The sequence below is a fragment of the Mastigoproctus giganteus genome, chromosome 4 (assembly GCF_048544385.1).
Source record: "Mastigoproctus giganteus isolate SK-2022 chromosome 4, ASM4854438v1, whole genome shotgun sequence".
In the NCBI taxonomy this organism is placed as follows: Eukaryota; Metazoa; Arthropoda; class Arachnida; order Uropygi; family Thelyphonidae; genus Mastigoproctus; species Mastigoproctus giganteus.
Genome location: NC_143578.1, coordinates 9563812 through 9578878, shown reverse-complemented (window position 1 = coordinate 9578878; position 15067 = coordinate 9563812). Strand labels below are relative to the sequence as shown.

Sequence of the window (15067 nt, the reverse complement as noted above, 5' to 3'; positions counted from 1 at the left end):
ACAAGCACATTACAAATATTGCTTCCTCTGCATCTAAAAAACCTGTTTTTCTCTTTCGTTCTCGGTGTTACTTTTTTTTCCAAACAGCTGTTCACTCTGTACAAATCGCAAATCTGCCCTACCATGGAATATTGTTCCCACATCTGGGGCGGTGTCCCAAAAACCTCTCTCGTGCTTCTAGATTCCATTCAGAAGAGGGCAGTTAGGTTAATTAATGACTCCTCTCTAACAGAGTCTCTCCATTCACTGTCTCATAGATGTGCTGTTTCTACTGCATGCCTTTTCTACAGATACTTCCATGAGCACTGTTCTTCTGACTTCTATTGGCTTCTATAATTTCCGCTCTCTCTTTCAAAACAGTCCAACACATGCCGCCACCAGCCAACTTCCATTTACTGTCCAACTTCAAACTCACAGAACCAACTTTTCATCTTCCTCGTGCTTTCGTAAAGGCAACTACGATGGACTGAGACAGTATTTAAATTCTATACAGTGGGACAAACTGATGATGTTACCAACAGCAAATTCAAAATGGGAACCATTCAAAGAACATATCTTGGAAACTACTAGTCATTACATACCAACTAAGAAATATTGTTCAAGGTTTAGGCCTAAATAGATGTCAGATGAACTAATGAGACATATGGCAGAGAAGAAAATTGCATGGGATACATACAAATTAACACGTGACACAGAAGCCTATGATAGTTTTTTTTTTTTTTTTTTGGTAGTTATTGGCGCATTGGCTTCTGTGGCCATAATGCACCTCCGAAGGTTTTTGCAGTACTTTGATCCAAGCCCGAGGCGAGATTCAAACCTGCGACCTTTGGGTTGCTAGGCAGGCGCTTTACCCACCCGGCTAGCCCAGTCGGCGCCTATGATAGATACAAGTTGATCTGTAACCAAGTTACAAAGGAAGTTAGGCAGGCGAAGGCAGATTGCAAGAAATCTTTGGCAAGGGATGCAAAGAAAAACAGCAAAGAGTTCTTTACTTATGTAAACTCTAGAAGGAAGGGGATGAATCAGATTGGTCAACTGTTGATGATCCTGCTGAGGTAGCTAACAAACTAAATGAATATTTTGCATCAACATTCACACATGAGGAGTTATTCATCGAGGGGAATGCAAGAGGTGTATTCAACTCTGGCAGTAAGCTAGAGAATCTTGTAATAACTGAGAGTAAAGTGGAGGAGAAATTGTTGAAGATAAACACAAGAAAGGCACCTGGGGTGGATGGGATCTATCCAGTTATATTAAAGGAGGCAGCAAAGGAAGTAAGCAAACCCTTAGCCATAATTATGAGAGCTTCCTTGGACTCAGGGGAGATACCCACAGACTGGAGATGTGCAAATGTGACCCCAATTCACAAAGGAGGATCAAAGGCTGACACAAGTAATTATAGACCTGTGAGTTTAACTTCTGTTCCAAGAAAATTAATGGAGGCACTGGTTAAAGAAGCACTGCAGGATCATCTAGACAAGACTTCAGTTATAGCTCGGACACAGCATGGTTTTGTTAAGGGGAAGTCTTGCCTGACCAATTTGATTGGATACTATGATGCAGTCACAAAAGAACTGGATGCAGGGAATAACTTTGATATTATATACTTGGATCTTAGAAAGGACTTTGATACTGTTGCAAATGGAAGACTGCTGCACAAATTGGAGCAGTGTGGCACTGGAGGCAAATTGCTGCTATGGATAAAGGGGTGGTTGAGGGGGAGAAGACAGAGAGTGGTAATCAATGGACACTGCTCATTGTGGACTAATGTTATCAGTGGAGTCCCTCAGGGTTCAGTGTTGGGTCCATTGTTGCTTTCTGTATTTATAAATGATATTGATGATGGTATATCAAGCTTAATGTCCAAGTTTGCAGACGATACAAAGGTTGGCAGGGTTGTCAAGGACACTACTGACACTATGCTGCTGCAACAGGATCTGGAAAGGTTGAGCAGATGGGCTGAGAGGTGGCAAATGAAGTTTAACATTGACAAATGTAAAGTACTACATATGGGAAACAGCAACCCCAGAGCAACGTATCAACTCTGTGGTACTACACTGACAGTGGTAGAGAATGAAAGTGACCTGGGAGTGGTTGTGCAGGCAGATATGAAGTTCTCTGAGTAGTGCAGACGGGCTGCAAGAGTAGCTCATGGTGTATTGTTAATGATATATATAGGAATTTTTCTAGCAGGGATAAGGAGGTGATTATTCCCTTTTATAAGGCAATGGTCAGGCCACACCAGGAATACTGTATACAGGTCTGGAGGCCTCATTTCAAGAAGGATGTAGAGCTGCTGGAACGAGTACAGAGAAGGGCAACAAGATTAGTGAATGGAACAAAGGGGTGCTCTTACGAAGAAAGGCTTAAGTTTTGCAAATTACAGTGTCTGGAGACTAGGCACCAGCGAGGTGATCTGATAGAGGTGTATAAAGCCTTGAATGGTTTGAGCATGCTCAATGCTGATGGGATTCTTCCTCTAGCTCAGAATAATCACCTGAGAGGGCATAAATTCAAATTGAGGAAAGACAGATGATAGGATAGACGAAATGATAGGATAGACGTGTGGAAATTTGCCTTTAGCCAGCGGGTGGTTGGTTGGTGGAACAGACTTCCATCCCTTGTAGTGGAGGTTGATAGCCTAAATAAGTTTAAGGCTCAGCTGGACAGGTATTTTGAACGAACAGAGGGGTGAAGTGGAAGTGGGGTTTTTTTTTTTTTTTTTTTTTTTTTGGCTGATGCTGCATAAGCTTGCTTTCTTGCATCAAATGCCTCTACTAATGCTAATGCTAAAAAAAATGCTAATACAATTAAATATATTGCAAGTAATAATTAAGAGATACTAAAATTTGATACTGATATTAAGAGCAAAATAATCAACAAACAGCATGTAAATTTTTTTTTTGATATCACAGAATTTCCATTTAAATCAAAAACAAATTTTAGCAGTCTCATTACAGGTAATGAGTCAAAGTCACTGTATATATTCTTGCTGTGGATAAGCTTTATTTAAAGCAGTAGATGACTGATGGAATGGGTAAAAATTACTCTTTTGCCAATTTCAACTAGAATTAAATATTTTTAATATATATTAAAAATTTAAAAAAGGCTTATTTTCTAACACTACTAATTGAATAAAAACTTACTCTTCAAAAATGTAATCTTTCTGAAACTTGGAGAAACTAAATTCTTCACAGATTGGAAGAAATGACAGCGCAAAGAGTACATCTGGAATATAAATCCATTCTGTTAAGTAATGTTTAATAATTATTGCAATAATTATAAACTAGCTCAGAATGCAAAGTACAGGCAGTTCCCGCTTTACGAGTTCCTGGGTTTACAAGTTTTTTTTTTTTTTTCTAAGTATCAACAAAATCGAAAATACGAACATTAATTGCAAAAAATGAATGTTAAACATTCATAAATACCACACACACGTAGCTATACAATACAGTGTACCCCACTTTACAATATTAATCCGTTCCAGAGACACCATCGTATCGTGAAAATATCGTAAAGTGAACCCAAAAATATATTTTTTTTTGGTAATTCGTTCCACGACCTCGGAAGTTGAAATTTTCACTATATAACTCTCTAAAAGGTCATTTTTATAGTATAAATTGTATTAGTTACCAATTCAAATCATTAAAATGCACTACACTTTCATCGTTATCATATGTTCTGTTATAAAAACCAATTTTGAACGGCTTTGTGATATTTTTCAAAAACACATTTCTGGAGGTCACGACCATAAAAACAATTTGCACTTTCTGGTTTATTGGGCTTTTCTGCTAGTGCAATCTATTATAAACAGGTAGTAAACTCGATCTTATTTAATTTGCGATGATACCGATAACTGGAATTGTGCGGATTTTTATGTTATTATGGTGAAAAATGTTTCCCCTTTACTGAAATCTTCAATCATATAAAAACAAAGTTACTCTGTGGGTGAAACAGTGGCAACAAATGTCCAATAAGTCTGTGAGGCTCTGCAGCAAAGTACCCAGCAATCAGTTCATCGCCATGCAAGGACACTGCACATGTGTCGCAGTTCCCTGCGTCAGATTGTGAAATTTGATTTAAAGTTTCAACCGCAGAAATTGCAGTTGTTCAAGAGCTACGGCAGCAGATAAAGTGACCAAGTCAGACTTCTGCACAAAATCCCTTGAGATATTGGAGCAGGATGAGTTGATTTTCGCTTTTCTGGTTATTAGAATTAGCAAAGGCACATGATGCAAAAATGCAAGCTTATAAAGCATCAGCCAAAAGAAAAAAAAAAAAAAATCCCTTTTTTCACCCATCCACTCGCTCCAAATGTTTGTCAAGTTCTGCCTTGAATCTATTTAAGCCATCAACTTCTACGATGACAGAGGGAAGTTTGTTCCGACAATCAACCACCCGTTGGCTAAAGGCAAACTTCCGCACATCTATCCTACAACCATCTTTGTCCCATGGATGTCCCGTGGCCAGCTAGGTCTCCAGAACTGACAGCCCCAGACTTTTTTCTTTGGAAATATCTCAAAGACAAAGTTTTCTCCCGGTGGGTACACAGTATTGGGGATTTGAAGACGGCAATCCGAGACGAGATTGAGGCCATTCCCCAGGAAATGCTTCAGACGTCATGAGGAGCTTCCAGGAGCGCTTGCAGAAATGCATCGATGCCGATGAAGGTCATTTGCTAGACGTTATCTTCAAGACATAGACATGGTTTTTAGTGTATCAGTAATCGCAATTTGTGTAAATCCGGCAGCTATAAATAAATTTTGTGTAGCCATGCGTCAGTTCTGACTATCGCCCTTTTCTTTTGTACTATTTACCGAGACCCACCCTGTGTGTGTGTGTGTGTGTTTATGAGTAATAATAATCTTTCCCATCTTTTTCTTTTGTACTATTTAGCGAGACCCGCCCTGTATATATATATATATACAAAGGGTACTAGGAAAGTTTTGCAATACAGCTTTGTTTATTTAATTTTTTCAAAGTAATTTCCTCTACATTCAATACACCTCTCCATCCTCTGAAACCAATCTTTAAACCAGTTCTGCCAAGTTTCACTAGGGAGTAAAGCACACTCGTTGTCCCAAGCCCGTAGAAGGTCCTCATCACTGGAAAAGTGCCTCCCTTTTAGCTTCATTTTCACATGCGGGAACAGTGCAAAGTCGCAGGGAGCAAGGTCTGGACTGTAGGGAGGGTGCTCGAGGTTTCAGTCCTGTCGTGGTCAAATATTCGGTGCAGGCTTTGGCGCGGTGAGCTGGAGCATTTTCGTGATGGAGGTACCAGGTGTCCATTCTTGACTTTGGCCGCAGGTTCTTCATAGATCCAATGGCTTTAGGCAGGCATTGTTCAGTATACTACTTAGCTGTGACTGTCTTCTGCGTGTCCAAAATGACACGTTCCACAATTCCACTTGATTTGAAAAATACAGCTATCATTTTCTTCTTTACAGATTGGGATTTTCTGACAATTACGGGTGTGTCGTCATCATCAAAGACCCAAACTTTGTTTTGAGCCTTGGTCGGCAGATCGTAATAGTACAGCCAAGTCTCGTCACCTGTCACGATGTTGTTCACATACCGAGATTGTCCCTTATCAAACTTTTTTTAACATCTCTCGGCACCAAGTCACACGTCGTGTCATCTGCTCTTCAGTCAGTTGATGCGGCACCCAGAGAGAACAAAGTTTCTTCACGTGCAAATGGTCTTGCAGAATCGAACGAATTGCTGGTGCATTTAGGCCCAAAGTATCCTCTATCTGTTGGTAGGTCACTCGCCTGTTTTCGTCAAGCATTTTCCTCACAGCAGTAACGTTTTCCTCCGTAACTGACGTTCGTGGCCTTCCCGGCCTCTCAGAATCCTCCAGAGTGAAATTTCCCCTTTGGAATTCTCTATACCACCTGAATATCGTTGTACGATGTGGACAATCATCATCTAGTGCAAGAGTCATTTCTTCTAAGCACTGGTCTATGGTTAAACCACGCACGAAATTATACCGCAAAACTGTCCTTATCTCATTTCGTGACCACGATGCCATCGCAAGCACTTTACACTCTCACTACTAATGAATAACTGAGCCCATCGACTTGGCGCGGCGGCTATTATGCACGTATGAACATGTCTCAACATGCAGCAACAAGCAGCTTCCTGCAACAAGCGGCTTAGGTCTTTTAAGACCTGTTTCGTTGTAGCTCTCTGAGGTGGTCTTGATCTCGCCATTGTGGTCATGGTTGACCCACATCTCTCTTGCCTGTAGGTTTGTAGTTAAAGGCTAATTAACTACAAACCCAGAACCCAGACTGGATTGGGATCAGGTCTGGATTAATTCTTTCTAGGTGGCTGATCCATTTTTTCTGATACCACTTTATGTCATTTACTATGTTATCTACTTTTAATTTCTCGCGGATATCTAAATTTTTTTGGTGGTCTAGTCTTGTAAAGATTAATAATGGTCTTAAAAAACTCATTTGTGCTGCTTCTAGTTTGTGTGCATCTTTCTTATTTATGACTGAAGTCTCACAGCTGTAGAAGAGGGCTGATTTTGAAGTGATGTTGTGCAGTCGTAATTTTGTTTTGGTTGTCATTTGTTTCCTGAAGTGGTGTTTAATCATTCCATTCATTTTATTATATTTTTGTAGTTTAGTATGGATGTCTTTCCCTTCATTTGATTTTAAATTTCCCAAATAAGTGAAGTTGGATATTTGTTCTATTATTTTGTCATCAATAGCAATTTTGACTCTTTGTATGTTTTTTCCACATAATCCCATAGATTTTGTTTTTGAGGTGGAGATTTTCATCTCATACTTTTTACCTATTTTATTCAGTTCTTTTGCTGCTATCTGTAGTTCATCTTCAGATTTTGCAATTATAACTTGATCAGCATATAATATAGTTTGGATTTTATTCCTGTTGATCAACTGTATTCTGTTGTTAATTGTTTGTTTCCATTCTTTAATAATTTTATTGATGTAGATATTAAATAAATTTGGTGATAGTCTACATCCCTGTTTGACTCCTTTATTGGTGTTAATTGGGTCTGAGAGTTGACCATTAAAATATTTTATGCAGACTTTTGAGTTTTTATATAGGCTTTTTGCATTGCTTTCCAGAGTTGGGTTGTGATATGTTCTTCACGTAGAATCTGCCAAAGTTTTTCCTGGTTTACATTGTCATATGCTTTTTCATAGTCAATAAACAGCAGAAATGTTAGTAGATTGAATTCTCTTCTTTTCTCCAAAATTTGTTGTAATGAGAAAATGGCATCTATTGTGTTTCTCCCTTTTCTGAACCCACATTGCTCTTCTTCTAAGAATTGTTCACTGTATTTATTAAGTTTATTCTTTAGTATATTAGAGGCCTTGAAGCAGTTGAAATCAGCGTTATTCCTCTGTAGTTGTTAGGGTTATTTCTGTAGCCTTTTTTTGTGTAAATTGATTACTATTCCTGTTTCCCAATCTTTGGGTATCTGTTGCTTATGCCATATGATGTTAAATAATTTTAGCAGTGTGTTTTTTTAGTAAGGTGCCACCATGCCTCCACAGCCAAGTGGTCAGGAGTGGGAGTGCAGCAGCACACGCTCTTTGAGTAGACGGGGTTCAAGCCCCTGACTGGTAAATATGGTCGATCTGCCAACCCACAATGGACCAGCGTGGAAGATTATGGTCCATTTCTCTCAGCATGAATTGTTGAGGCGGCTTCCATCCTACAGTGGGTTGATAATGGCTGCAGTTTACTTTTACATTCAAATTGTTTATGCCTGGGCTTTTTTGGTTTTTTGATTTTTGTAATATTAACTCTAGTTCTTCCATTGTTATATTTTCTTCATCTTTGGTTACCACAGATTCATCTTCCAATTCCCTAGTGCCAGGGTTATACCAAAGTTTGGAACAGTGTTGCTTCCATTCTGCTTGAAAGATGGAGTTGGTTTTTATTTGATCATTTGTGTCTAGTTGTAATTTCTTAAAAATTTTAAAACCTCTTCTCTGTGGGCCTGTGATATCACATTCTAAAGATTTAACAAATTTATCCCAGTCATCTCGTCAGATTCTTCTGGTTAGTTTTCTAACTTCTGCTCTAAGCTTTTTACATTTTATGTGTAGATGTAGGTCTTTAGTTTGTAGGAATAGTTTATAGGTCTTTTTTTTCTCATTAATTGTTTGTTTCAATTCTTCATTCCAAGTTCTCAGCCAGTTTTTATTTTTTATAGGTTTATATCCAAGACTTTCATCAGCAGCTCCCAGAATTGATTTTTTTATGTTCGACCAGATTTCCTCAACATATATATATATATATATATTTATTTATTTATGAGTAATAATGATAGTGACCGTATGATAATAGTAAATGTATGGGTGGAAATTTATTAATTAAAGTATGGTGTGCATGTGTGTGATATACAAAGAGCTATAAAATATTAAATTCCTACTCCTTCTTTTCACCTGTTTGGATGACTAATCAGCACAACTAGTTAGCATATGTAAAAATATTTTACATTTTTTTCAAATCTCAACATAATGAACAAGTTAGAATAAGTAAAGATAAATGAAGTGAGGAAGCATCAGCCAAAAAAATAAAATAAAATAAAACAATAATAATTTTAGTGCCATTTACTTCACTGTCATTCTCTATCACAGATGACAGCAGAGCAAGTGGCATTCTCCCCCATATGGCTACCAATGACTGAAGAGAAAGACCACCCAGGAAGGAAAAGCCAACACATGAAGTAGAGCATCATTCATCATGCAAACATATTACAAAGTAACAAAGCTAGAAACCAATATGACAATATACAGGATGAAAATGCACACCAAGTGGTTGGAATGGTTTTTGACTATCTATGTCACAAAACAGCAAATAGCAGACCAGAGACGGATCTTGGTCATGAAGAACCTGATAGCTCTTGCAATCTTGGAAAAATCAAGCTGGATGTGAGTGGCCAACTACAAGGAACAAGGAATATGGACACAACCGAACCAGAACTTAGAGGAGGAACAGGAAGTATAAGTACAACTCACTGCAGCTGAAGTGGAAAAAGATAAGGTCATGATATTCAGAACAGAAGAGTGGAAAAAGGCCCCAGAAGAATTTAAGGGAACAAACCCCTGTGTGAGGAGGAGAGCATATAATTTTCATTTTCTTATGTACTTTTTTTTTTTTTTTGCCAGTGCAGCAAAAGCCTGTGGCTTCCTTGTACTATACGGCAAATACTATTACTCCTACTACATCAACTACCTCAAGGCCTTTGACTCTGTGTGTGATAGAACCTGTGAAGATCTACAAAGTCAACCTGCTGAACAATTTGGTGATCTGGATTAGTTGTTGAAGTTGGTTCTCGGTTGCTGCATAGTTTGCTGTCATCCACACACATTGGATGAGAGAGAGGATATACCCTTAAAGAAGATCCTGTATACCCTCTCTCACATGATGTACATGAATGACATCAAACTATGCAGTAACAGAGAATTAACTCCAACAGCTACTCTGGATCACCAAAGAGTTCAGCACTGACATCAGAATACAATTTGGGCTAGACAAATGCAGACCTATGGACTGCATCAGGGAAATCCCATGCCAAAACTACCAGCTAAATACTGGTGTAGAGATTGAAGCCATGACAGAGGGAGAGACCTACAAATATCTGGGGATGATGATGCAGGCTCGACAGCTAGAGCACAAGGAGATCAAGACTTGCCTCATTGCGAAATACCATCAGAGACTGAGAAACCTGCTAAAATCAAAGCTGAATAGTGGGAACACGGCCTTAAACCAGTCCCAATACTAATATACTCCTTTGGGATCACAGATTGGACCAACACTGAGCTGGAAGAGATTATTGAGATCGACCACAATAATGATGGCCAAGAGCCACCAATGCTACGTGAAGTTGGCCATCGAGAAACTGACCATCTGAACATAGTCCAGAAAGGAGGGAAGGCCTTGACAGGCCTCACAGAACAACAGAAGAAAGTGATTAAGAACCTGAGGATTTATTTCCAGGAAAACAGTGCCAATCTACCAAGCCATAAGGAAGACAAGAAAGAAAGACAGGAAGATGGGTGAAGAAGGCACTCCATGGTAGACACTACAATAGAGACTACATAGATAAGATGACTTCAAAAGCATGGCTCATGAGCAGGTTCTTCCCAAGAAGATCAAAGGATTCATGTTCGCCACCCAAGACTAGGTAATCAACACAGGAACTACAGAAAATGTATTGCCAAGGGCCCTAGAGTGACAGACGACACATGTTTATGATACCATCTGGAACCAGAAACAATTCAGCACATCACTGTGGGATGCAGGGTTATCATCCAGATGGAGTACACTCACAGGCATGACCAGGTCACCAGGATAATACATCAGAGCTAGAGCAAAAAAAAATACCACCTGATGAAAAAGGTGTACTGTATTACAAGTACAAAACCCAGGTCGTACTACAGATCCTTACTCACAAGCAGTACTGAGACCGCACCATAATAACGAAGAAGATGATCCTGCATGACAGACCACACATAACCCTCACTGACAAGAAGGAAATGGCTAACTACCTGATTGTGTCGACACAGTGGTTCCCAATATTAACAACCTCCAGAAAAAGTACAAGGAAAAGATCAGAAAGTACAGACCAAAGACAGGAAGTCAAAGAAATGTGGCATATGGAATAAGTAATGTCCATCCCAATCACCATGTCAACCATTGGCACGGCGCCAAAGAGCCTCCATAAGAACCAAGCAGCAACAGACCTCACACAGAACACTTACATGAAACTCCAGACAGCCACAACCCTGAACACCTGTAGGGTAGTCAGTGTTCTTAGACCAAAAATAGTAATTGGACAAAACAACCACCCCACGCACCCAGTATCAGTACCTGTCGTGGGATGGGAAAAAACTCAATTAGGAGGAAAAAGTTCCAAAAATTTAATTGAAAACAAATAGCAGAATAACTGCTGGGTGATACCATTTGTTTAAAAGTAATGCAATACCAAGACAACTCATCAAAAGGGTGATGTTCAATATGCTGCAAAATATAAAACTATAGCATTTTTTATGAAACTTTTCTGCGATTGAAAGAACACATAAAATGGACAAGGCACTGCTATGCTTTTTATAAATATCAACTACACAAAATGACATTAGCTATTTTATAAATTTTGAACTATAGTGTACTTGAAGTGTTATTTTATAACTGTAATGGCAAATGCATTAGAGACAGGTAAGATCAACTACACGGTAATTTTATTCTTAGCAAAATAACTATAGGTGACCTTTGATTTCTTGGAATTAAAAAAAGCCAGTGCTTTTCACTTTGTTTTATTCCAACTATAGAACCATCTTCCTTCGTGTCCTTTTTTTTGGTTTATTCCAACCACTTCATTCCCCCCCCGCCACTCCCAAAAAAAAAGACATTAGAAAAAGTGAACAGTACCATCTTTAACTTATCATTAAATCATCTATTTAATTTACTGGCAAATATTTTTATTTTAATATTTTTATAAAATAGCCTTTCTGCCAGTTTTCATTTCCTTACTAGTGATTATTAGATGCACACAGATGGTGCAGTCCACTGCACCATCTGCGAGCACATAATTTGTCCACTTTGCACTAGTTCTGGATGATCAGAGGTCAACTGTCAGAGTATGAGATTTAATGCATCAAGGTCTTGAGTCCCCAGTTATGATATCTTTCAGACTCTCTAAACTAGACAAGTAATTAAAATGTACAATTTTCATCGCAATAAAAGTAACATCTCAAAAGAACTGTGATGATACTATAAAGCACATTCTATGTGGCATGTTTACAAAACAAAAGAATGCAAGTTGTGTTTTGCAAAACACAGCAAACACAAAATTGTAAAAGGTTCATAATCAATTTAAATAAAAGGTAAAAATTATTCATTCTGTAAAACTTAAATAAGATATTACCTGGTATGGCCTCGACTGCATTTCTATATACTGCCAAAGGTATCTGACCTTCCGATAATGAGGTATATGCATCTTCAGACTGAAAAATTAAAATATGTATGATGGTTTATAGCAATGTTCATCAATTTTGTTTCATAAATAGTCAATAATTCCAAACTTTTGCCTGGCTGGAAAACTCATTCTCTCAACCTCTGTATTAAATTATAAAGAATGCTGAATTATCTAAACAAATTTAAAGCAGATTTAGACAAAAGATAAGTTAATTTCAGGAATATTTTTTAACCATAATGACATTAATAATAATCTCTGAATAAATTGGATAAAGGTAGTACACAATTTTGTATGAAAATCAGTCGCACAAAAAAGCTATGAAAGTGGGAGTGACAGGGAAAATTTAGTGTAGCCTAAATAATGAAAAAAGTGGTACAAGTTAGCAATTTTGTATATCTTAAAAGAAGATGTTAAATTAGCATGGAAATGGACAACATAATGAGTAAAGCAGGAAATGTAGGAAACCAATTAAATAATTCAACTGGAACAAAGATTAGGCAAATGGCAAATATTAGCTATTTATAACACAGTTTTTAAGCATATTTTAATCCAATGGAGCTGAGTAAGAAAAAAGTAATTAATCAAAAATTAGAATCTGCAGAAATGAGTTGTAATAAAAATAAATGAAACTAACAGATGGAAATGTGGCAGAACAAATGAGGAAATAAGAAAAATCTCTTGAAAAATCTAACATTCAATAAACAGTGAGTAAAGCAAACTTAAGATGATGTGGAAATGTAAAAAGGATGGGAGAAGGAAAGTTAGCTAAACATTTATTCAAAGCAAAAATAATTGGAAGGTGTATCAATGGTGTTTTTTTTTTTTTTTTTTTTTTGATTTGGTAGTTGTTGGCGCATCGGCTTCTGTGGCCATATTGCACCTCCCAAGGTTTTTGCAGTACTTTGATCCAAGCCCGAGGCGGGAATCGAACCCGCGACCTTTGGGTTGCCGGGCAGGTACTTTACCCACTCGGCTAGCCCGGTCGGCGTATCAATGGTGTAAAGTAAGCATTAAAGGAGAGGGGGTTTGGTCTGAAAAAGAAAGAATTTGGTGGAACAGAAAATAGGATAGCATGGAGACAATTGTATATGGAAAGTTGATAGTCCAAAATAATGAATTTATACTATTGGAGCACCCATACACCTATTGGGTATAACATATCTGGATGATATTAACCTGAAGAAAAAGATTGTTCTTCTATTTTTCTTTCAAATATGTTGTTAAATGTTTGCTGATTATGAAAAATGCTTACTAATAAAAAAAAGCAACATAAGCAACATTCAAAATGGGAAGCATTCAAAGAATTAATCTTGGAAGCTACTAGGCTTTTCATACCAACAAAGAAATATTGTTCAAGATTTAGGCCTAAATGGATGCCAGATGAACTAATTAGACATGTGACAGAGAAGAAAAATGCATGGGATACATATAAATTAACATGTGACACAGAAGCCTATGATAGATATAAGCTGGTCTGTAACCAAGTTAAGCAGGCGAAAGCAGATTACGATAAATATTTGGCAAAGGATGCAAAGAGTTCTTCACTTATGTAAACTCTAGAAGGAAGGGGATGAATCAGATTGGTCCACTTGATATCGATGGTTCAACTCTTGATGATCCTGCTCAGGTAGCTAACAAACTAAATGAATATTTTGCATCTACATTCACACATGAGGAGTTATTCAGGGAGGGGAATGCCAGAAGTGTATTCAACTCTGGCAGTAAGCTAGATAATCTTGTAATAACTGAGAGTAAAGTGGAGGAGAAATTGTTGAAGATAAACATAAGAAAGGCACCTGGGGTGGATGGAATCTATCCAGTTATATTAAAGGAGGCGGCAAAGGAAGTAAGCAAACCCCTAGCCATAATTATGATAGCTTCCCTGGACTCAGGGGAGGTACCCATGGACTGGAGATGTGCAAATGTGACCCCAATCCACAAAGGAGAATCACAGGGAGAAACAGGTAATTACAGACCTGTTAGTTTAACTTCTGTTCCAGAGAAATTAATGGAGGCACTGGTCAAAGAGGCATTGCAGGATCATCTACACAAGACTTCAGTTATAGCTCGGACACAGAATGGGTTTGTTTATGATATAGTCATGATATAGTCACAAAGGAACTGGATGTAAAGAATAACTTTGTTATCATATATTTGGATCTTAGAAAGGACTTTGATACTGTTGCACATGGAAGACTGCTGCACAAATTGGAGCAGTGTGGCATTGGAGGCAAATTGCTGCTATAGATAAAGGGATGGTCGAGTGGGAGAAGACAGAGAGTGGTAATCAATGGACACTGCTCTTCGTTGCTAATGTTATTAGTGGAGTCCCTCAGGGTTCAGTGTTGGGTCCATTGTTGTTTTCTGTATTTATAAATGATACTGATGATGGTATATCAGGCTTAATGTCCAAGTTTGCAGATGATACGAAGGTTGGCAGGGTTGTTAATGACACTAATGACAGTACGCTGCTGGAACAGGATCTAGAAAAGTTGAGCAGATGGGCTGAGCTGTGGCAAATGAAGTTTAACATTGACAAATGTAAAGTACTACATATGGGAAGCAATAACCCCAGAGTGACGCATCAACTCTGTGGTACTACACTGACAGTGGTAGAGAATGAAAAGGACTTGGGGGTAATTGTGCAGGCAGATATGAAGTTTTCTGAGCAGTGCAGACGGTCTGCAAGAGTAGCTCATGGTGTCTTGTCAATGATATACAGGAATTTTTCTAGCAGGGATAAGGAGGTGATTATCCCCTTGTATAAGGCAGTGGTCAGGCTATACCTTGAGTACTGTATACAGGGGTCTGGAGGTCTCATTTTAAGAAGGATGTAGAGCTGTTGGAACGAATACAACAACAAGACTAGTGAACAAGCGGGCAACAAGATTAGTGAACAGAACAAAGGGTTGCTCTTACGAAGAAAGGCTTAAATTTTGCAAATTACAGTATCTGGAGACTAGGCTCCTGCGAGGTGATCTGATTGAGATGTATAAAGTCTTGAATGGTTTGAACATGCTCAATGCTGATGGAATTCTTCCTCTTGCTCAGAATAATCACCTGAGAGGGCATAAATTCAAATTGAGGAAAGACAGTTGTA

At 38.2% G+C, this 15067-nt stretch overlaps 1 protein-coding gene across 1 annotated transcript in view; it reads right to left on the bottom strand.

Moving 5' to 3' along the window:
• Positions 1-15067, bottom strand: part of LOC150086379 (U3 small nucleolar RNA-associated protein 6 homolog) — a 123615-nt gene that overhangs the window by 58931 nt on the left and 49617 nt on the right. The window contains exons 10-11 of the mRNA XM_090371293.1: positions 11917-11995; positions 3147-3228 (exon numbers count right to left, since the gene is read on the bottom strand). Coding sequence (XP_090227419.1) covers positions 3147-3228; positions 11917-11995 — 161 coding nt within the window. The remainder of the gene's footprint in view (positions 1-3146; positions 3229-11916; positions 11996-15067) is intronic.